Consider the following 25,060-nt stretch of genomic DNA (forward strand, 5'->3'; position numbering starts at 1 on the left):
TAAATTGAAATATTATGAGAATTGAATATTACAAAGATTACGTCAGAAACAACTCTCGCTCTAAGTTAAATGGTCTCATCATGGCTTTGCCAAATTGCAATGTAAAGAAGATATAAAAATTACTTAATACGTTTGCTGGAATTAAAATTCTCAGGAGAATAAACGGTTTTCGATCCAACAGTCATGCCAGACGCTTCACATGCACGTATAATCGATGTAGCGTCAATAAAATGAGCTACGCTTTCGAGCATGACAGAAACTTGCCGGAAGCGAAAAATTTCTCTGCTCTCTATCCTGAATTATCCCGCGCAACAGAACAAGAGAAAAACGGACGATTCTATCCTATGCTATTCCTCCGGGTACGGAATGGCGCGCTCTGCTGCTGCAGCTGCACTTACTTAAGATACATTTCTACCACGAGTCTCATAACCACGACACATACATTACACGTGCACGCCAACCTACGCTATTCCCACGCGTAATGCAGCATACAATTTTTCGCAAGCACACACAAGATACGCGAACCGAGTGTTTTTGTTCCCGCAATGGAGCAACGGAGATGCCGCGGCTCGCCTTCAATTTATTCACAAATTTGCGACGACGAGTGATACGCTGCTGTCGCATAATACATCGTAATAACGTTTCTTCTTGAAAAATGGAAGTTATACGCGAACCTTTGCCAATTTCATGCTGCAGTACCATGATGGATGCTGCGTGCACTTTATATATGAGCATAACATTTCTCAAAATGTTACATTCCAACAAGATACAATCGTGATCTTTTTATAAGAAACGCACTGTTGATTGAAAGTCACTGCTGTTATGGTTTATTATTAATTTACAATTTATTTAATCGTGTGTGAAAGAAAATGCATCTCTGCAAATCTTAATTATACAAGAGATAAAACATACGTCCCCGTTGAAAGCGCGGCCTGCGCTTTATCAAATTAATTTTTTAAATCTAGGTCGTGCGTGTAGTTTGCCGATTCAAGCGCAAGTGGGTTTCGATACACGGAAGCTAATTTTACGAATTTTACGGACATCGCGATGAAACTTCGTGCACAGGAAATTCTTGCTGCACAACTTGCGGACTGCTATACGGAAATTCTATCGACTGCATACGTAATTTAGTGGTTTTCGACAAAAATTTCACATAGAGAAATTTGCCGATAGTTTCCCATGTATCCATGTATTACATAAAGAATTAAATAAATAAATTCGTTGAAGAACTTTGCTAAAGAAAAATCGACTCTGAAAAGTGCGCGACAAACTACTCGGCGCGCGTCTGCAACGTACGAGCGCGGTTCGAGCATCTGCAAGTAGAAAGACCGCAGTTTGGATCCACCATCATTCAACGGGATTCCCGGGCGATTATTCGCCGGCCACGACGAATAGTCTCTCGCATCAAGCGAGACGCTCCGCCGCAATTTCTCACGCGACACTTTACCCTCGATGCTCTGACGCTCGACGGGGCGAAAACGCTAAACTTCGAACTTCGGCATGAGGAGTATTGCCGCTGCATACCCTCCGCTTGACCCAGATGCAGCCAATTTTCACGGGGACAAAAGCGGGGATCGATACTGTTTCCGATTTGCGAAACGATTGATCATCCGGCCGTGGGCCGCGCCATGAGACTTTAGAATTGCTAATCGGCGAGTCACTTTCGACGCCGGAGCGAGCTATTCGGACGTGGCGATGCGAGCGGTACTAGACAAGGGTTGTAAAAACTCACCTAACAGATCCCACTCGCCGTTGGTGATGAAACTGCTGATGTCACCCCCGTCGTTCTGCAGTTGCAGGTCCAACTGTCGACAATTTATGACGGTCGATTAGAGGGAAGTTATTGCGACCGCACCGCGGTGCAAGACGATTGTTTCAGGAACGGCGGGAGAATCTGCTCCGCGGTACGGCGGAAATTGTCACTTCTTATTCTTTAGACAGTGAAATATATCGGTACAAGAGTTCTCCTTATGTTTCGCAAGGTGTTTCTGATATACGAACGTTCAAAAGTTAAGCTTGAGCGTGTGGAAGTAAACGTGTAGAACGTAAAACTGGAAGTGTAATAGAATACGTTGGGAAAGAGCGAAATAAGTAAAAATAATAAATTTCTGTGTTGAATAAACTACTTATTTTACAATATTAATTAGTTTTACTGAAGCGATTAACAACGTACTCGTTCATATTAACATTTTGCATTAACATTATAACATGTCGAAAATGGGGTAGTTTTAAATATTTCAACACATTCAGAATATTGAAAACCGCTGGAAAAATAGTATTACTCATACATGCGAAATACATTTTATATTGCACATAGCGCAAATCCGAAGCGATTTGTTAATAAGAGGAGGGGGGGGGGAAGACCAACATAAAATATTATGTCCAGATAATATTATTTTTTATCAACTGCGCTATCGGTTTATCGGCTTCATACGATCTTGTTGATGCAACCCATGTGAATTCATGCATATTTACAAAGAGAGAAGAAGAGAGCGAGAGAGAGAGAGAGAGACAGAGGAGAGGAAGGGAGAGAGACCAATATAAAGCTTTCGCAAACTTTCCGCAATTTCCGCGCGTTTGAATATCGATGCGAAATTTTTTCGCGTCAACCTTCAGGCTCAATCTATGGCGAATTAATATCTGGCAGCGAATTGTTAAGTGAAAATGGATGCCTGAACCGAAAAGTCTATTTTGCATCTCGTTCCGTATTCAGCGGATCGAATCGGAGCTCCCGAGCCGAGGGAAAATCGTGACGCATTCCGCCGTCTCCCTTCCTTCCCGGGCGCCTCCATTTCGTTCTGCTTATTGTCCTCCTTAATGAACCCCCGAGCGTTCTCGAATTGCCTGGCACCGTGTAATTCGCATCCTCAATTTTAATTATTCCGAAGTTGCGCGCTCGACAATTGACGACTCGCCAGGTACATTTGTCGTGCGGCAGAAACGCACGTTTGCATGGTAAATTGGTACGCGCAAATTGCACGCGACTGCGAAACTCTCCTCGTTACAATGGCGAAATTATTGTTACCATAATCGAATAATAGTATCGCGCTATAGCGATATAACGAATGAAATGTCTCAATATTAATGGGCCTTCCGCTAATCTCGACTCCACTTTCTTGCGAGTAGAAATATGAGAATGTATTTCTCCCTCATTATTTTCTGGCATAAAATAATTTTGGAAACGGAGATTATTATTTGATTATTTGCTTTTAATGTAGTTTATTTAATTATTCATAATCTACTTAATTATTTCGTTAAACTTAATTTATACATATATGAAAACTCATACAAAAATCATGTTTCCCAATTTTCTTGAAATTTTTCTCAAACGGAACTTATGAATTATAAGCCTGCTTTTAAAGTAGCATTCAGACAGATTCCAAAAACCATTTCTCTTCACTAAACTGAGCTGCAAGGATAAAATGACGACAGGAAAATCGCGTGTCGAATTCTGGATATATCATGCGTTCTCACGCACTCATTGTTCTCTAAACGCATTTTCTGCGATTCGTAAATTTCTATGATTCACTGAGAAGTGGCGTTTGCCCACCACGTCGCTTCGATGAAATGCCGAGTGCACTTTACACTCGTGTGATACTCCTAGAACGTGCATATGGAAATCGCGTACAAGAGCGTGTGTCTCGAACATTTTTTAAAACGAAATATTTTTAAATCGCACATTTTGATGTTTACGAAAAATTCTGTTGAGAAAAATAAATTTGTAGTGCAAAGAGGAAACAATTAATATATTTTATGAGTAAACGTTATTCTTCCGTTAATTTTAAGTTTGTCTCATAAAAGTTTCAATTTAAAGCGTATATACCAGAATATGTAAAGCGCGAAAAATTATGAAAATTCGTTGAAATATGTGGCATCCATTTAAACTGTAATAAAGTACAAATTACTCATTACTCTAAATATTTCGTATGTCTAGGGATACCTCTGCACAGAATCATTTTATATGCCGATTCCTCCATCCGGCCTTTGTTTGATTCACAGCAAATAATTATTCGACACCAATCTGATTTACAATCAAATAGACGAACGTAATCTCAACTGGCGCAACTCGCGGAAGACGCGCCAGTTATACGATCGGAGGATTTTACTTAAAGTCCACTCTGTTCTTCAGAATTTCGTATAACGTTCTTGCGAACGGAATCTCGTACTGGCAAACAGAATTCTCTCTTCACCCTCTCTCTCTCTCTCTTTCTCTCTTTTCTCCCTCACTCACGTTCTCGGGCGCTAATCAAACTCTCGAGGCCGCCGCTTTGAATTATTTCCGCGTCCCGAGACGTACCGGCTAGAAGCACCGACGTGCTTCCGACAGATTGGAAAATTCGTAAGTTCGACATCGCGAGTGAAGGTGTGAATATCTCGCGACGTATACCGAGAAACGACGACGATTGGGTGACCCAATTCCGTAACGTTCATCCTCACCCATGCTCACCTGGAAACCGTCGTACGTCCAGGAGCCGAATTTCATCTCGCAGCGCTGATCGTCAAAGGGGAACCAAGTAATGTCTATCTTGCAAGTGCTCTTGAATATACCGGGCGGCACGTACAAGCAGGTCCCATTGTTCCTCACGACGACGTTCGTCGGATAAGTGCCGTCGAAGCCCTCGTCGGCGCTGTAACGAACAATCGTACATGTTAATCTTTCGATGACAGTATGCGGTGAGCGTACGTATAAACGGCAGATATGAACGGCAGTTATAAACGGCAGTCGAGTAATAAGCACCGCACGGATCGATTTCCTGATTGTGCACAATAAAAAATTCGATTTTGCTCTATTTAGAGAAATATAAAGGCAAATTTAATCATCGATAAATAAAAAAATTACGTATTTCTTGCGTTATATGTATACTATATTTCATTTTTTATCATTTTTTATCATTTTATTTTATGTGTATAAAATGGTTCTCTTGTGTACCATTAACGCAATTTTGCTAGACTGGCTAGTCGCAATAGTTGCTTAACCCTTTCAAGCTGGACAATCTTCCTGAATGAGATAATTCCTGAACACGTGTGGGACCTCTATCTCTCTTTACTCAAGAGACTAAACGACATTACAGAACACGTGGACACAAAACGTAATACTAGCACACTGATGTCCCCAAAGTGAACCCGTCGGTTTATCCCTTCTCTGTAATAATTTACAGATAATTCGGTAGTTCCCTAGTGCTGCTTTCCTACACGAAGATATGCCATTGTTCACCGTTTTATCATCATTACATGACACTATTAATCTAATTTTGCTCATTAACATTTATTCACATAAAATTGCTACGTGTAAAGAACAACATAATTTTAATTTCATGATCAATAATTTGATTTAATAACGTTAAACGAATAACATGTATACGATTATTGAATAAAATAGCGAGAAAAGATTTTTATAAACTAATATTAGCAGCATGATAATTTTAGTTATAAATAAATATTTTGCAAGCTACACAATAAATGCAAATGGATTCTCTCAGCAGATCTAATTCGTGACACCAAAGCTTCGTTAGTATTAAATTACATGTATCGACGTATCGACATATCGACCTGCACTCGTTAACGCGAAAGTTTCATATTACCGATGACCACTCGCGCAGCGGAATCTCGCTGTATATACTCAAAAAAATATGTTGACAATAAATGACCGCGCCATAAAAACAAATCGCTATCGCACGTACGGATTGACATTTAAGAGAAGTATGCAATATATCCTGATATCTTGCGTAGTAAAATAAATTACTGCGCCTGGAAAATTTTTACTGCATCTTTGAGTGATATTTATCAACGTTTGAACGCACCAGGGTCTTCATGGAGAAGATCAATCTTTCATACGAAAATGTATGAGTAAAGTGTCACCTTATCTTACAATTTTCATCTTAAAATTACAATTTTCACTTTAAAAATGCAAAAATAATATTGGATCAACTGATGCTGGAATCAACGCTATCCCAATTAAATGGATTTAATGCTTTTTAAAATATTAACCGAATATGATGTGATAAGAAGATATAGGAGAAATACCTCAACGTGTGTGTACTGTATCATTGTTCGTAAAGAGAAACGAAAAGAGAATAGTTCATTGCGATCGTTCGATCTATTACAATCAATATTCTAAATATGTGCTTTTTTCATATACTCAATATAAACAACGAACAAACTAAACTATATTCTATATAAACGAATAAACTAAACTGTATTCCTTATTGTGATACTGTCCTCCACAAAAATATTTGCAAACTACGTATTTACTAACATTACATTTTATATACGCGGCATCGAGTTTCAAATAAGATTTTCATTTTGTTTCTCGTCAGAAAAAAAACCCTGGAGGAAGCGAATACGAACCTGGAAGCAAACTAACGTTAACGAGTCGATTAAACGAACGTTCGTTCCAGATTTGTCAGGACGGACAGGTTGATCACGGAGAAGTCCAGCATCCCAGAAGGGAAAGCATTCTCCATACATTATCGGTAACTTGCTTAAGATGCTCGCCAGGAACGAATCCTCTTACTACTTGGGTTTACCGCAACTTACGACGACGTACGATTAAACTCCCAGGTGGGGTCGCGTTAAAGCAGACTCGAATAGACTAGCAGGAGCTAATTATGGAACGAGTCTACCCCAGGCCTTTGACGCTCCTACCTCGCTTGTCCTACACTGCGTGCGATTCCGTTCCATTTGCGTCGACTAACGAGCGGGACAAACGCCAACTTTTCGCATACACTCGAACACCAATTGACGCGATACTTATTTTTACAACTTCCCCTGGAGCGCTGATCTTTTTCCCACGCGTCCACGTTACGGAGAGAATGCCCGAGCAACACAATTTAATGACAATTCCAGCACAGTAATTTATACGATACGTGTTCACTAAAAAAATAAAACAAGATGCGAACGATTTAATTATTCCTCATTTAAAAAATTGTTCTTTTCGATATTAATTGTTTCCGAAAAAAATGGACACGTCGTTCTCTTATTCTTTTTTCATCGCTCATTTCATGCTGCACGTGAAACGTATAATATAATATAATGCTTTTATTAAAAACGGAGAAACTATGTGTATGCTAAATTTCAAGCTCTCATGAGAACCTGCTCGTATTGTTTGTGATCTGACTAAAACATTTCTACACAATATTCTCTACAAATGAAACATAATTCTGTTCTATTTTATTACAATACAAATTTAATTTATTCATGTCGCTATTTTCAAATTAAAGTAACGTTCTTCAACGTTAAAATAAATATCTGGCAAGTTCGACGTTTGCAACGTTTTTCTTTGACAATCAACTTTTCCAATTGTCAAAGGAATCAATGGAACGTGTTTCATCCCATCGATACGACTTTCTACTTGTCGAAGTCTCTCTTTCATCACCGACGGTGTGAAAAAGCGATCGCTAGAACAAATCGCGCAGGACATACTGACTCTGACCCGAGGTGGGATAACTTAATTAAATTCCTTTTCATCGGGCGCCCCTTCACCCTCGTAGCCTTGATTACTCACCTAACTTAGAGTTACCGGAAGTTTTAAATTTCTTAACGACTGCCCGTGATGGCTGGCTTTCCGCTCGTTTAATAATGCAAATAGGACTTTACAGTGGAAAAAGTTGCCTCTGATATGGCGACTGGCTATTCGAGCTAGTATTTAAGTTGCCGCATCCTGGACAAGAGATCCCAATTCCCAGTTTATGTTTGCTTCATTACTGCCAATTACAGCCAATTAAAGAGATTAAAAATCTACCGCGCTTAGATTCAAGAGCAATTAAATTTTGATTCATTGCGAACAATCGGTTAAAAATCAAAATTCAATTAGACAAATAGATCGAAATAAACCAGTCGATCTTATAGTGTACCACTAAATGTGAACAAAGGAACGAATTATATTAAATTATAAACTTGATATTGCACTCATTTCGCGTACTGAAAATACGTAAATTATAGATTAACCCGGAGAACGGCCCTTATCTTCGTCAGTACGAGGAGAAAATTCCATTATGCTGTGGACTTAGCTTCCCGATAATACGCGCCGCACATTCCGTCTTCTTTATTTAATCAGGCGTGCACGAGCTCACATCGGCGAGAAAATGTTTGCAGGAAGGGTCGGTGCGCCTCGACCGCGTTACATTCTGCAAAATAAAGTGTTCTACCCTCGAGTGCGTGCCTTGTGTAATAACGAGATCTCAGAGAAATTCTCTTGCAAGAATCTTCAAGCTACATCGAATCTTTTAGCATCGCCGCATCGCTTACATTGCATTATTTTTATGTAATCTCTAAATAATTAGGTGTACTTTTCTTCAACTATATAATATTTATTTTGCAACTCTCTGTAAGTGAAAATTTCTTACATTAAGTTCTGAATAGATTAACTGAAACTTGATCGTTAAAGTTTTTCACTTACGAAAGCAATGAAAATCAAGAAAATATATATTGCTTTTTTACTATTAAAATCTTTCACAAATTCGTTATAAATTCGTTATTTATTTCGCAATTTCCTGCATGACAGCGCACATATCGCGAGAATAAGCGTGCCGCGAGATTTTAATTCGAGATTCTTCAAGACTAAATTATTTCTCTACTTGGCGCGTTACCATTCTTCCCATTTTTATCTGAAACAGTAAACAACTGCAATTCTTTTCGTGCCATGTCTCATTCCAGACGTACACGATCTTTATTTGATTATTAACTAGAAAAAATTGTTTACTGGGCGTTGTGTCAGAATTATACAAAACTTATTATCCGTCCGCTTCCGGCAAGAGACCTCATATACGAAATTATTGAACGAGTAATTTCCATCGATCCCCCTTTCCGTCCCGTTTATTTGGGGGGTTGAGCCTAGCTAAGCTTCTTTTTATTTTGCTCGTGCCAAAATTTGTAATTTAAATAACACGACAGCGCGCTATCTTGTAATCTAGCAAAGAAGATTTTGTAAGCAGAGCACTTTTGCTACATCCCCCTCCGGCGACTCTGTGATGTGCTCCACTTAATAATGAGGAGGTAACCTCAGGTTCTCCCTCGAATACTTAATGAAATCGTCACGAGATTTCCAAGAATCGAGAGAGTCGTTCATTCTCCGGGCGTTACCACCCCATCCCAGTCTCGCGGGAATAACATCAAAGGGTAATACGATTTTCAACGAGAAAGAGCATTTAATTGCGATCCTGCAAATTGTCATCGTTCTTAAGCATCTCTATGATAATTATTTACGCAAATTGATTATATAATTATTCATCTTACATGCTATGATGTAGTATTTCTACATTCACTGCCAATTAGTCCTTAACTTTTGTGAGTTCTGTGCGGTTAAATATTTGTCCCACGATAATTTCGTCTACGACGCTCTTTGCGATGTTGATTGCCTTTCTACGAGTATACAATCCTGCTGTGACGAAAATCTCGAATCTGCAGCTACTAATGAGCTTCGTTAACAAAACTTATTAAATGACGAGATGATGATAGTCATATCGCGAAAACGGGAAATAGCATCGAGCATAGTATCTCTCAGCATACTCAAACTTTTATGTAAATATAATTTCTCGCTGTAATTAATTATAATCTATGTCTGCGCGATTGTTTCATGCAGTTATTTCATGCAGTTAAGCTGCACTAGATGATCATGAATCAAAAAGCTAACATCTGTGCTTAATTATACGTAAAAATAGATAGCCAAGAGAAATATAAATGTTTTCAAGTCCCAAGTGACATCTATCTAAAATATCTATCTAAAAGTGACATTGTTAAGACGATTTTTTGGACTGACGTTACTGCCGGCTGTCGAATCTTCTTCCTTCGTATCAAGCGTACTCGTATTCCCACGTGTACTATATTACTTATTGTAAGAATGAACCCTTTATCGCGATTGCAACGTTCCAAATAGCGTTCCAGAATTCTTAATGAAACGGTCACGAGGAGATTCCTACGAATAGATTCGCCCACTCTCCAATATGTTACGATCATATTTCACCCTCACTTAGAGCTCCCGCTCTTCGGGGAACCGTTGCATGAGAGGGAAGCATAATCGTGAATGGGCGTCGACCAGACATGCGATTATAGTAAAATATACATGCCGAGGGACGCAATAAAGTGTACAAACGGCTTGGTACTAAAATTGTATCGGCTTCTGAATGCAGTCAGCGTACACAGAACACTTTTAGACTTTTCTATTTTTAACGTTAGTCTGAGATGGTTAGGGCACTTCGAGATGCAAGAACATAAAACTTCTGGAATATTTTTTCGTTGCGGAAGTTGGATGAAAAGTACGTTCGATCGAGGGTACAACGGTCGCGGTAGTTAATTGTCGGGGAACTTAGAAGCAAACTGCAAACTTCGATGGCGTGCGGATCTATAGAGTCCACGGAATTGCAGAACACGATAAAAGAACGAGCGAAAGATTGGAAAGTTTAAAAGGCTAAAGACCATCGAAGGAGAGCTTCCGTTCTGAATTCTACCTCAAGGCACGATAAAAATCGCAACTACGTTCGAGTCGTTCGAATCATTTGCGCGAAGCTATTTCCCGCGCAGCAACGTCGTACGATTGTAAAATCGTACCGTAGCAATAAAGCATTAATACCGGAAATTTCCGGCAGGCAAGATTATCGTTCTACCTAATGTCTTTACTATAAATCCTCAAAATAGAACGTCACAAGATTCCCGATTTGGAATCGACTCATTTCGCGCGCGTTATCCCTTTCCCGAAGCCACCCCCGGGTTCCCGCGAACGCGACCTTACTCGGAGAAATATGATTTTGAATGGGATGCACCGGGGTGTGTGGAGGGCCGATTCCGCAAATATAAGACGGCTGAATGGTATACATAATACACTCGCGGTCGCATCCACCGGCCGACTAAGGATTGGTTGGAACATGGCCAGTTGGCCGCGACCCAATCCGTTATTTCATTCTTTTCGAATCCCACCCTTTTCGTACCACCTCGAGCTCGCCAACCCTCCCGCGAAGCCACCTCCGAGTGCATCCAACCCCCGTCCCGCGCAGCATCCGGTGCCACACCCACCGACTACCATCATCAACGATAACTAAATGTTTCGTCTTTGTTATCCCATAATTGAGATATGCTCGAGTTTTATGCACTGTCAAGAGCGAATTACTCGCAACAAAGCGTACTGCAGTCTCAGCCTTGACTTCTTGGAGAATTCGGAACAATGAATAAACTGAAATAAATAAAGTGAAAATGCGGTGTTGGTACCACATTGCTGTTACATTACTACCGTTCCACGTTCTGTTCCATTAATATATTCCGTTACATTACCATCACGCTCTCGTGATCAGCTAAATGGTCTGACTTTAATTACATTACTATTCCACTTGCTAGTTGCCGCCGTTTACCGTGTCCACGTCTATTTTGGCTGTTACATGCACTTCTCATCTTGTGACCCCTTATCATCACGAACGTTACTCACAAATCACTATTCATAACGTAAATGCGCATTTCCTAGGACTGTCACAGACCCTCATCTATATTCGCTCCTATTATATTCGCTCCTTTTAGAAAGATAAAACAATGAGGATTTATCAGGCGTTTGGATCTAATAAATCATGAATTTTTATTAAAATTTTATTATTAATCGTTATATCGAGAAATGATAATCTGTTTTTTAGTCAAGTAAATATTAAATAAACATTAAGAGATAAACGATTGATGTTTATGTGAAAATTGAGTCATCATATCATCAGCATTGTCAACTTGCGAAAATTTAACATTAATTTTGCATGAACGGCCACATGAGCTATTGCCTTTCGCTTTTTTGTGTCAAGGCATCATGCAGTTTTACCGTTCCCAACGCACAAAGGGTGCGCGCATGAGAAGTGTCGAGAGACAAAAAATGGACTGCGCTTTTATACGTTCCTTTGCACGAGCTCGTTCGTTTAACGCGAGCTACGGCAAACAAGAGTGTAATAAATAGCATACGGGGTAAAAGACCACGCAAGCATATTGATTTCGCAATGCAAGCGTTATCCTCGTTTCACTCACCTATATGCGATCAATCTCTACATTTTTGCACGCAATACTGCGCATGTATTGGCATTACAAAGCTCATATTTCGCTGAAATCGTCCAAATTTTTCTATTTTGCGCGAGTTAATAATGCAATTAAAAGCATTGAAAAACACTGATAAAAAGAGAGAAGAAAAGTCTCGTGTAAGATAAAATTTGACATAATCACATCACAAATTGTAAATCTTATTTATCCTTGCTTATTTATACCTTGCTTTGTCGTGTCATTTTTGAGCTTTATCAACGTACAACGTTATCTGTTTTCTATAAATTCCGTCTTCGGATTTTGGATCGTTAGTTTGCCTGCTGTCATTAATACGTCATTAATATAACATCATTTACGTATATAAAATTGTTTTGCCGATGATTTTGGAATTAAAATAGGTATGAGTTACTGAGGAATCGGATAACGGAGTAAAATGATATCATAATTATAGGCATTCTTTTTAATTATCATCAGATCGTCGCGCGACATGAAATTAATAAATGCAGCAATTCCAGAATGCGTGTTATACCAATATTAAATTAACGTTTCCAATTAAATTCGTTTCGCGATAGAATCGAAGATAAAAAAGTCTATTGTCGCGTATCTTTGTCATTAATGAATTATAAATCGTTAGTTTGGCTGCTATCAGTATACTGATACGTCATTGATATAACATCATTTATGTAAAATTATGTTGTGCCGAATAGCCAAATAGCTTGCAAATCATTCATAACCAATTTACGAAATGAACAGTAATATTCGAACGTGTGCCGTTATCGTCGGTTATCGGTGTTCACTACCGATACATTTGCGATCATTACGACAAATTAACAGGGAAGATTTATGATTGCTCAAACAAATCGCTCTAAGAAGAGGACGGCGCGAGCTGTTTGAGAGAATACCCGCGGCTCGATTTCGCGTTCGGCAAACGTTTCATTACGCTTCCGCTGCGCTTCATTAATCCTCGCGTTTTCACCTGATTTGCACGTGTATGTTCGTTCGTGTTCATGTATGTACGGCTAGATAGCTCGGTAATAATAATTAGAAACTGCAGTCGCGGCAATTGTCATCGTGCGATAGGGCACTTCGAATTAAACCGCCGTTTCGCCGTCTCGCAACGACGAAGTCATCGTCGATTCGCGAGATTCGCTCTCATGCTACGCTACACGTATCCACCCCCACGGATGTGTTACCTCGTTATTGCCTGACATTTGGCAGGGGTCTTTCCCGGCGAGATAGTTTGTGAGGACGTTGCCGAGATCGTTCCGCACGGCCGAGATTTCCGCGCAGTGAGAAATGATCTCGGATTACTCGTCCGAATCATTCCTTCGGCTCCTCCCGAGGAACGGGACCTTTAACGGTGGTAAAATGCAACGGTGAAAATCACGAGAGGATAGAGGCATATCAGGTCTCCAAGTGCTCTAAGTTACGCGAAGGGACTTCTGTTCTCAATCTTTCACAAGATCCATCGTACGTGCTTTCAGTAATGCGCTGTTGTAAACTTCAAATGCTCTCGCGAAGTTTAATTCTGACGTCACCATAAACTATGCACAAAGCACGCTGCGATCATCAATATGGCTGCGTTCTCACCACTGCGAGGAATTCCCTGAGGTACTGGCGAACGTTGCGCCACTGTAGCGATTAATTCCTCGTAAGTAGTGATTAATCTTTAAGCGATAACTTGAAACATGACAATGCGTTTCATCGTTTTATTGATACTCTTTGAAAATTAGTTTAATATAGATTGCCAATATAGAAAATTTAATTATTAGTGATAATCTTGAAGATGAATTCGAAGAATGCGCATTTTCATCCGTTCAATAAGCAAGTCATTCCGCAACTCATTCCGCTCCATTAAACGTGAACCAAAGCGAAACTGATAGATTGACGATCGCATTTCCTGACAGATTAATGTAGAATGACTCTTGTCATACTATCGGAAATGGTCTGTTTTCAATATCTCGCAATTACCACACCGCCAATTTCTGTTACATATCGTACACTGAATAGTTTACTGTGGGCGATGTTCCGGTTTTCCGCGACTACTATTGACATCGATGGAAACGTCAACTGTTTACATAAAAAGCCTGTTATGATTCATAAGCACGTTAAAATTATCACACTTGTCATAGCAGAAAAGCAAACGTGAGTCAATGAGGAAAAATTTAATCTTGAGAGTTTCCAACTTGTGTTGACACATATTGTAAATAATATTTTATAATATTAAATGTAGTAAGCAGTATGTATGTCTAGAAATCGCCTCTAAAAATAATAAATTCCAGATTTATAAGGACACTTTGCAACATTTCCCTATGAAAACACGCCGAGGGTCGCATAAACATATATGCAGAGCGTATGCTCTAATTTTCATGATCACTCTTGATGACCACTTAATCTTGACAGTAGTTACACAGTTATGTTCGTGGCGAAGGCACGTAATTGCATATTGCGAGCGCAATATTGCGTATCGTCAGGTAGATGCAGTGCGTTGCGCGTCGCTCATCCAAGAAATTAAACAATCACACGTCAATCACGCTTCCGTCTGACAATTTCTGAAAGCCGCGAGTGCTTTAATAAAACATAAAACGTTTAACCTACTTGGGAAAAATTTATCGATTTCCACGGAGGGTTTCTTACTACGACCCACTTTTGAATGCACCACGACGAGTTGCAAAACAACGAGAACCGGTGATGCATAAATCAGTTTAAGTAGAAAAGTATAATAAAAAGCAAGATTTATATAGCGACCGTTTGAAAAAGAGACACTAAGATCTATGCAGTATATAACAAAATTTGTTTTCAGAAAGAATGTTGGCCGTTGTAACACGATCAATCCGTTCATTACAGTATTCCAGTTCCAGTCGGCATTATTAATCCTGTTTTCTTAATATTGCTGCGTGCGATATCAACCGCCGTACATTTTCCTCAATATGTCTCTTTCTTTCTTTCTTTTAATAAAAAATATATTAACGTAAACCAAGGTGGCAGTAGTAGTTCGATTTTCTCATCTTGTGTATTCCTAAATATTTCGAGATTCTAAGATGACGCGAGTCATCGCGTGAGACGCGAGTTTAGAGCACCGAGAATTTCTGATTTCTCACGTGTATCCTCATGTACGTTCCCTTTGTTTTTCTTGTCTCCTACTCCCAAGCATTCAGCATTCAGCATACGAAACTGAGAGATCAAGGCGCTAGTCTCGGCGGAAACACTGGCGGCAAAACCGTATATACACGAGGGTGCGTTTACCCCACATCGTACTCGCTGTCATTCGCGCACTATAATTTATCGCGCGCCGTATATCTATCTCGCGCGCTGCATGCAGAATGAATTCCAGCTCGATTGTATCCACGGTATCTCCGGTGCTGTTCGCGCCCGCGAGGCCCGAAAACCACTTAATCTTCATCCAATGAAACCGAGAGGGACAGGGGTGGATGAGCGGGTTTTGCGAGAAACGACGAGAGAATGGTGCTGGTAGAGTAAAGGGGTGGACGTTGGCGAGGAAATCGTTGTGGGAGCAGTTGCACTCTGGAATTGTACACTGGCGAATCGGACTTTCCGGTGCGAACCGCCGCCAATATATTGTCCGCTGTTCCGGAAAGCGCGATCTGTTCTCCCAATACGTAATTACTGGTAAGTCAGGCGGCCTGATCAAACTAATTTAAGTCTCAGTAACCAACGGTCAGAGCGGCCGATCGTACGGTTAGCTGTACGTTTTATCCCTGTACGCAGAAAATTCGCGTTGATAAACGGTCGATACCTCGTAGCGAGTTTTAACGTATACGGTGTTGATGCACTGAGAGGCGTGTGTTAGTAAATAGCGAGGATTGATTTCTTTTAACGTTGTAATAATAATACGCTCGTAAGTATTGAAGGAATCACTGCCAACATTATAAATTAGCGTATGAATCAATCAATTCCACTTAGCGTGAAATGTATAGGGCTTTGATATAGAACAAGAGAAACTGATACGATGTCAATGTATCTTACTGACACTACACGTGTTAACTTAACGTTGCGAGCATAAACAAAGATTTATTAATGTCTTGTTATTCAGTACTATAATACAAATGCACTTTTGTGTACATTAATTTAATTCTGTAGATAATTAGTGGTCTGTCTTTCTCTCTCTCTCTCTCTCTCTTTCTTTTTTATAAGTTTCATGTTCATATACATTTTGCTAAAGAGATGATATTGTATAGAAATTGAATGCAGTAAATGCTGAGTAATGACGATATTATCTAGTCAGCTTAAACATTATGATCTTATAGGACAGAGAGAGGGAGAGAGAGAGAGAGAGAGAGAAAGAGAGAGAGGGTAAGAGAAAGGGAGAAACCAACGGCATAGCTTCTGTTAATCGCTTTAAATGCAACTATTACGTTTGAGCAAATTGGTTTGGTTTGTAATAGCCAGTTAGTGAAACGATCAAATCCCCTGACCCTCTCCTTTATGCGGATAGATAACCGCATTTCGGCGGATTGGATAATTGAAATATCATGAAAGATATGGGTGTGTTCTCGTTAGTTTAACACTCTATTGTGAGCAATCCCATTGAAGAGCGATTGACACCGAGCAAAGACATTTTGCTTGATATATCTATTGTAAATAATATGAATCGAAATCAAAAGCAAGCGACGATTACTATCAGCATTAATTTATCCCTCTATCTTATCTACTATCTTAGTTTTATGTTATATTAATTATTAATTATATTTGATTAATAATTACTATAATATATTATTTTTCGCATTAAAATTGTATATTTATCAAATGCGATCTATCAAAAGTAATGTATAATATGTATCTTTAGCGAGAATCTTACGAATCTTTCGCATCCCGCTCCTATCCTCTTGCTCCTTTTATTTGCGGCTGGTACTAAATCTCTACCAATATATTCGTAATCCACTGAATTTCCAAGGAAATCTTAGACTAAGACTTTTAACTTAATTAAGAAACTTCCAGATTGAATAATTGTGCGATATTCATTAAGGAACAGAATAGAGGAGAACTTTAATCCTAGAGAGTCCATGGAGTCCATATATAATGGAGATCATTACTCCTTTTACTTTCGAAAACCTGCAAGAAATGCCCACACTCATTATGAAATATTTAAATGGAGGGCGTTTTATCATGTTTTTCCTAACGACGTGATGAACAATGTTGAAAATATTAAAAATATTTTTAATAATTACATCGATTTCTATAAACCAGAGACTTGAAAATGTATTACATTATATATTTGAGAAAAATTTTTTCAAATATATAATATAATAAATCGAGCTTTTGTTAATTGCCACTTTTTAATGGACAACCATTATCACAGAAAAAAGATTAAAAAGATGCAAGTAATATTTTAATTTCGTTTAATGTATAATTGACAGATAATCGGAACTCATTTTATATTGCAACCTCGAGAAAATTCAAACAATGCTATACGCACTCTCGCTCCATGACACAGATGGTTAAATTCCTCAATTGTGGTCGCATCCCTTTGCGACAAACAGTCCTTTACGTATTCTGGGAATGGCCGAGATACGTGCCAGTTTCGGTCACCTTCGCGATTAATTTCTAATACAGGCCGCCGAATCGGGCCGATTACACTGTCGGCGAATTTACGCGCGCATTACCCACAACCAAAACCTAGCCTGACGGCCGCATTCCAGCGCGTGTTCGTCGATCGAAATGCCATAAAAGCTCAGCCGCGTCGGCGAAGCGACATTCATTATGTATCGGCAAATACGACACGACCGGTCAGGACAGGGTGGACAAGAGGGGACAAAGAATGAAGAGGAGGGAACAGCGGGCGGAGGAGTGGTTGACGGGGTGGACAGAGGATCGGCATAGAATTTAATCTGCTTTGGCTTGAATATCAAAATACGTGATAGCTAATGCATATTGCCTTTGGCGCTGCTCCAAGTCGCCTATGCAGTCGAACCATCCTCTCGCTCGTTTCCGCCCTCTCGGCCTCGTTCGCAATCACCCTCCTGTCCTCCCATACATTTCCTTCTACCCTCCACCTTCCCGCCGCATGTGCCCTATCGACCCCCTCGTTGCCCCATCCCTTCACGCGGCCGATGTAAACTCATTTTGTCATTTAAGCGGCGCGAAGCGTCATCCTCCTCCCTTTCGCTCCAGCCGCAATTTCTCTGTCTCACGATATGTCTATACCTCTATTTCCTGACTCCCCTTTTCCTCTCTCTTCCTTTCTCTCTCTTATTTTCTTCTGTTCGTGTCAAACGATATTTATGCCATATTAATCGAATATCTGCTTTATATGCAGCTGCATATACCAGAAAGCATTTCTCTTTCCAACCCCGAGCACTATCGCGCGCGATATCCTCACAGCCGTGTTTGTGACGGTGGCCTAAAATTGCAGGCGACCTCGCGCTTGCCTGCAACCGATCCTGGCGGTCGTTTGCACGATGACGAGTTTTGTCGGACTCGGGTCATCGATGATCGACTCGTATATAATACATACATCTGGCTCGGCGATTGGCTGCTTATTTGGTTGGTCGATTGTGGAGGGCAGTTGCTTATTAAATTTACATGTCAGCACATTAGTGGGCCAGATCGGACTGTATCGATGGTAATGGAATAAATGGACGGATTATTTCGGGAAAGGCAGGAAGGGCAATTTAAGCGACTTTCCGAGAAGACCGAAAATAATCACGCTAAATTTACATAAGTATTATAAAACTTTCGGTCTTTTTGAAAGCTTGTTTTGTTCGCAAAGAAATATTGACTTCCATAAGTAGCGCGTCGTATAACGAATTTCATGTTTGTTGCACATTATGAATGCATAAAAGTTATTTTTATTATTCTTGTATATTAAACGGTATATTCTACATTTATATTTTTGCTTCGTGCTAACCATGTCATGTTACATAATTTAATGTTACGTAACATTATACAGCATGATATTCTCAGCGTGATATTTTTAGTTTTGAAAGAAGATAATTTTGATTTTGACCCTTAACATATACTTGAAAGAACTCGAAAGGACAGGAGTTAGAAAATCACATAAACGAGAAGAGATTCGATTACCGGTGATCTCAATATCGTATCGAAACGAACGAAATGCGCTTAACATACTTAGGATCGTTTGTTCCACTGCTTCGGCTAGCGATCCGAATCAGTCTCATCACGGCTTACTCCTAACCGGAAAATGGTCGAAAATTGCTTTTTCACATGCACGCTCATCTGGAAAATGTCAGCTAGCATTCTATTATTCCACTTTTATTTCCAACGTTGTACCAAGAACAGCAAAGTTTTCGCCATTAAATAATTAAATAAAATTACTCACTTGTAATCAATGATTCATATTCATTGAAAGAAAACGTTCAAGTCAAAAAATATGTCTTTATAATCATGTTTTGAATGTATCACGTGATTCCTATATATTTGGTGTATGCAAAAGGTTTAGTCTTTTTTCAGCGTTCTGGTATCATTATTTAAAATTCAAATAAATTCTCGCTTTTTTACGTTTTCAAGAGTTGACATCGAAATTTGTAAGACACCATATGTCATGATTTAACAATAAACATAACTTCGAAAAACAATAGTGAACACGATGAGTAATGAAAAGCTATGTATGCTTTTCATATTCAGCAAACCATTTTGGACTTTTGGGCTTGAAAAGTTTTTCTGTACGTGACGTATTCATCCAACCTGGCGCTTTCGGATTATTACTTATTCCAATCACAATGCAGTACTTTTTAACTGGATAGTACTTTCGAGATGTGACTGAGATACGAAAAATTTTTTTCGGAAAGGAATTCGAAATTTATCCGAGAAATAGCAGAAAATCGTAAAAAATATTTTAATGACTCAATTGTATTGCATATATTATGCACCCAAAAAGCAAAAACATGTAAAAAATGACTAAAACTTTTATATACACCTAAATAACAAATTATATGAAGCAATTGTAAAATACGTGATATTACGAATACATGAATAATACTATATACATATTATTATTATCTAAAAATTATTTACATATATCAGTAGAGACAGATACAGATACAGATACAGATATCTGCTAATTGACATGCCATATAAAAATTTATTCAAAATCGACCCTATTATCTATCAATAAGAGAATATATAAGAGAAAATAGATGCTTCTCTCCCCACAAAGAGAATACATACGTGCATTCAGGTATGTAGTAAATGACTGTAGCAAAAACAAATGACTGGTGCGCGGGGGTCATAAAATTTCTATAAAGAAGCTGCGCTCATCTTCACGTAAAGCTTCCACGACCGCGACGTGTCGAAGCCTTGGTGTTGAAAGGAACAAACGTTCCTCTCGGTAGACTTGAAGAGCAAGGCAGGCGCTTTTTTACCGTCAAGCAGCAGGATAGTTTGGCCCACTCATGGACGACGAGATTCCCCGATAAGTGCACTAGGAAACAGACGTCCACCGCGGACAACAGCCAACCTCGTCCTTCGACGATTCCTGCTTCCGGAATGCAATATACTACCGCTCTATTTCAGCGCTCTAAGGTCGCTGTTTAATGAAACGAATGCGGAAGATGCACGTCGAAGAAACTCGACTTCGTCAGTAATTTCGAGAAAGCATTTTATTCGCAATCTTTTTTACAATTTATAAGTTACAATTGGTATTCTACACATGTAGAGATATTACAAAATATGATGTAACAAACATGTTTGAGAACAATATAATAAATAAACTAATTAAATGTATCGGAAAATAACGAAGAATCTTCTTTTCATACCTACATATGAAATGTCATATATCTCACGCGTTGGAAAAATAATTGATATTTACTAAATAAATATAATATTTCGAAATATTTAAAATCATTAATTTCTTATTGTGAATGTGTCATTTAAAAAACAAGTAGATTCATTGATCGTTTCTTGTTTTAAGTTTCAAGTCGCCGAATGCGACATGCCATGCGGAAATTACTCATAATAGACGTGCCCTTTAATCAGTTCTCCAAAGTCAATAATTCGCCGGTCCTTAATTTACGCCTCGGTGTTTGCCGTCGCTTCAAGTCTTAACGAACCCTGCATTGCACCTCCGATACAGAAGCCGTTAATACTCGTCAACGTGAAGGCCAGTCAATGCGGAAACGCGTGTGTGAAAGTAGAATGAAAATCATTTAGCTAAGCGTGCGCGCGTAAATCGTCGATTGATGGTATCGCTCGCTAATGAATTACCTTCCTGTCTCCCGATGAATCACTTTGAATTACTGACGACTACGGAGATGCGTTTAAAGGATCTAGTACATCGATTGTTTCACAAGAGAATCCGAGCGCGTACCTTGCTCGCGTTACTTACGCGAATTAGGTTTCGCGAAAAAGATGTGTACTTTGATAGGAATAAATCGCCGGGCAACTTGCTGCACTATTAGTTTGGTTTAATTTTATATTTCTGCAATTAGAGTACTCTAAGAATAAACGTTGCACTATTCTATAATATTTTTGATTTAAATGTAATTTCTGTTGCTCGTAATTAATCAATCAACTTTGTTAATGCAAATTCATTCTAAATTAATGATATCAAAAATACTATAGTATTAATTGTTCGAAACTTAATTCTCATGAATATTTTACTAAATAAGCAAGATTCTATAAATTCGATATAAAATTTGTGATAGAATTTAATTGTATCCAAGAAATCTCGTCTGATTATACGCGTTCTCTTTCACTCTGTAATGCGATTACACCGTTACAATATCGCCGATGTGTTTTCAATCATAACGTATATATCATTATCATGCAATTTTACTTCGATAGCGACATCGCCGCGAGCGTTGCGTTTCCTCGCGGATTACACGGATAATGACTCGAGCGCGGATGCGAGATGCGCTTCGCGAGTTTCTATGCCCTGCAGTCATCAGCGTCAGGAATATGGGGAATCTGTATGCGTTTACCTGAGACGTTGATTCACGATGATCGCATGGGAAATAATATGTCTACTAGACTATTTGCTCTGCCTTTGATCTCACATGGAGGCGCGAAGTTATGCGATTGCACTCACGGGGAACGTTATGCATATTCTAAAGCACATAAATCGCGATTAATCTTTGAATAAAGCGACGGTTAAGCTCTAATATCGTCCTGTGAGTATTCGTTCCAATAAAATTATTCGAGTGACGTCAGTCGAGTGCATCCGTTACGTGCCAACGTGCAAAGGTATGTATGTATATAAAAATTTATACGTGTAAAAATAATACAATATTATAATAATAATTATAGTTATAATAGTTATTACAAGCAAATGTTAGGAGTCTGTAAAAATTATATAGATACGAGCTTATAGGCGTCTGCATCGATTCCTGCGAGAGAACTCGTGCGGTATCACCGCAAGTATCTATACACGCAAAACTAAATGAGCAACCATAAAATTATAATTTTAAACGAAAATTTTATATAATGAAAATATAAGTTCATACACATTATATAAATCACATACACAATTACGCCTATTCATTACAAAATAACACTAAATGTAGCATGTATGAGCGGATTCACCTGTAAAGCGTTAATTAACATAGTTCTGTGGAGATTTGAGAACAAAAATTTCCAATAAAATTCCCCAACGATCCTCAATATTTCAATTTCGTATTTAATCGCGATTATATTCATATAATCTAATTCAATAAAACGTGAATAATATGAATACTCAAGTAATGTAACTAAATAATATTAATTTTACGTTAAAATTTATGAAGAGATATAATCGCATCGCACGAATGTAGAAAATATTTCGAATCTACATCGCAAATATATTCAGATAGATGTTCCTTGAAGAATATATTTTACGATTTGAAATCTAAATCAAAGCAACAGTAATACTGAATTGATCAAAGGATAGAAAGACGCGTGTCATAAATACCGCGATCGATTCAAGCGCGCGTTTTTCACGTTTCATGAAATTTTAGGGAATAGTTCTCGCGAGTGTAATTAAGAACATCAGTATTTTAATTCTGTTTTTCTTTAACGTATCTGTTAATAAGGAAGTGGAAAAATAATTATATACATAAATATTCATTCAACGAGTTTAATAACAGTATCGACAAGAAAAGAGCAATCACGAAAAATATGCAAGAAGAAAACGACCCACATACAATGGCACTGTGAATTCCATAGAAAAAGTTCCGGATGGTAGATAGAACGTGATTAATAAAAAAATTATTGCGTCGCGAGTGTAAGTGTAAAGTGTAAAGTGAAGTGAAGGGAAGATTTGAAATGCAGTCGATGAAAAATATATAACAAGAGTTTCAGACTAAAAAGATTCCGAATGATCAATTTCATCGATGGACTATAATGGATTACGATGGATTCTGTAGGATTTCATCGCGCATTGGTAAACGCTCAATTTTTTCGCTTGTAGAGTAGCAATAACGTATGTAGTAGTTTGTAAATCGCACTGATTTTCTATGAGAGAGCTAAATGTCTTTTACACTTGTATTTTTTGAAAAAAAAAAGATATCTCGAACGCCATCAAATAATGAAGTTTTCGCATCGAAATTTAACACTCTCTTCAGCATCCTCTTAACAAAATTATTCAGTAAAGCGAACTGCATGTAGCAGCTTTTGCGAACGGGTGGAAGAGTTAACGATTTTCTTCCTTTTTTGCATTAAATGCGTGAAATATTCACACGCCGGCATGACAGCTTTACGGAGCTAACTATGCGGCGCGGCAGAAACTTCGTGCCCGCATCGCCAGCGCATTACTCGGAGCGTTGCGTTTATTTGAAAACGCCGACTTGTGCAAAATGTTGTTTGCAAGGAAAACTCAATTTTCGGGCGGTTTTCGAGCGCAACTCTTACAATGTGCGAACCAATACGTTCCCATTTGTGCTAGCATACTAGCGCCGGCGTGCGATTCGCGCTTATATCTATGGGATTACCTTGTCGCCATATAATTTCTTCGAAATTACTGTTACAAGCGTATTCGCTTTCTGTTGAGTTCACGGATTATCGCGGTGTTCTAATACGGGAGCGTTTTATTATTTACTAATTATTTGTTTTATTTCATTTTTCAAGTTTTCATCATAATTTACCCATCCAGTTAATATTTTACCTACAATTTTATATTATTAGCTATTTTATCTGATATTTTATAATATTCTTCATACGTATTTCATTGGTAGGTGATGCTTTGAATAAAGCTAAATTATAAAATATTATTAGATTATTATCGTAATTCTCGTTATTTATATAATCATAGAGAACTCTCATAATCTATAAGTTTATTATTATTATTACCAATCAAAGCAAAAGTTTTGTACTATAATTCTCAACGCGATAAATATCGAAAGAAGCAACAAACTCGCGACTGGTATAAAAATTTCGCGTCGCGAGATGGATCCACTTTTGACATTCCGACGTACATTCTCAGGAAATAAAAGGGCATTTATCACAATTGACATGCGATCCGTTATATTTTTCTGCGCAAAACCTTATCCGTTCTGCTGGAGATTCGCTTGCTCGTTTTTTCGTCATTCACGGCAATTTTCGGAAAAACCATCAAGCGTTTGCGTGCGCTCACGCTCGTTCGAGCCATTCGTTGCGAAATGAATTTTCGCCGCAATCGCTCACCCCTGACGAGTGGCCTATGAAAAACTGCCGAATTGACAGATTGACGATGGAGTAAGAAGCGTAATATCGAATAACGCTCCTATCCTTTCCCCCGATGACAGGTTATAAGATCTCGAGAAATCGCGAAAGCGTCACGAGCACTCACCGCAAGCAGACTCTTTCCATTTTGAGCAAATATTGAGTTGACCCGTGGATAGTTTTGCGTCAAGATCGTTTCACATAAGAGTTGAAATCGTATCGCGACATTTTGCAGAGTAAACTTCTTTTTTTACCAAAAAGAAATGATACGACTCGTATATAAGCTTGCAGCGAGATAAAACTTATACAATGCAACTGTTGATTCTTCCGTGAACAATGTTTAATGGAAGGTTTAATGGGAGATTAACGTGATACGTGGAATCGGAAGGGGTCATCGTTAACACGCCAAAACAGTAGAGTTGGGCGAAAATGGCCCAAGAGCACAGAAGCGGATGAATAATCGAAGCGCGGAGCG

The 25,060-nt window shown here is 38.7% G+C and overlaps 1 protein-coding gene across 2 annotated transcripts in view; it reads right to left on the reverse strand.

Moving 5' to 3' along the window:
* LOC105278276 (neuronal acetylcholine receptor subunit alpha-7) overlaps window positions 1-25,060 on the reverse strand; it is a 180,096-nt gene that overhangs the window by 11,644 nt on the left and 143,392 nt on the right. For both annotated transcript variants that reach the window (XM_011337260.3, XM_026968794.1), the window contains 2 exons: window positions 4,448-4,628; window positions 1,733-1,805 (listed from right to left, as the gene is read on the reverse strand). In XM_011337260.3, coding sequence (XP_011335562.1) covers window positions 1,733-1,805; window positions 4,448-4,628 — 254 coding nt within the window. The remainder of the gene's footprint in view (window positions 1-1,732; window positions 1,806-4,447; window positions 4,629-25,060) is intronic.

This window comes from Ooceraea biroi, chromosome 4 (genome assembly GCF_003672135.1).
Source record: "Ooceraea biroi isolate clonal line C1 chromosome 4, Obir_v5.4, whole genome shotgun sequence".
Taxonomy (NCBI): domain Eukaryota; kingdom Metazoa; phylum Arthropoda; class Insecta; order Hymenoptera; family Formicidae; genus Ooceraea; species Ooceraea biroi.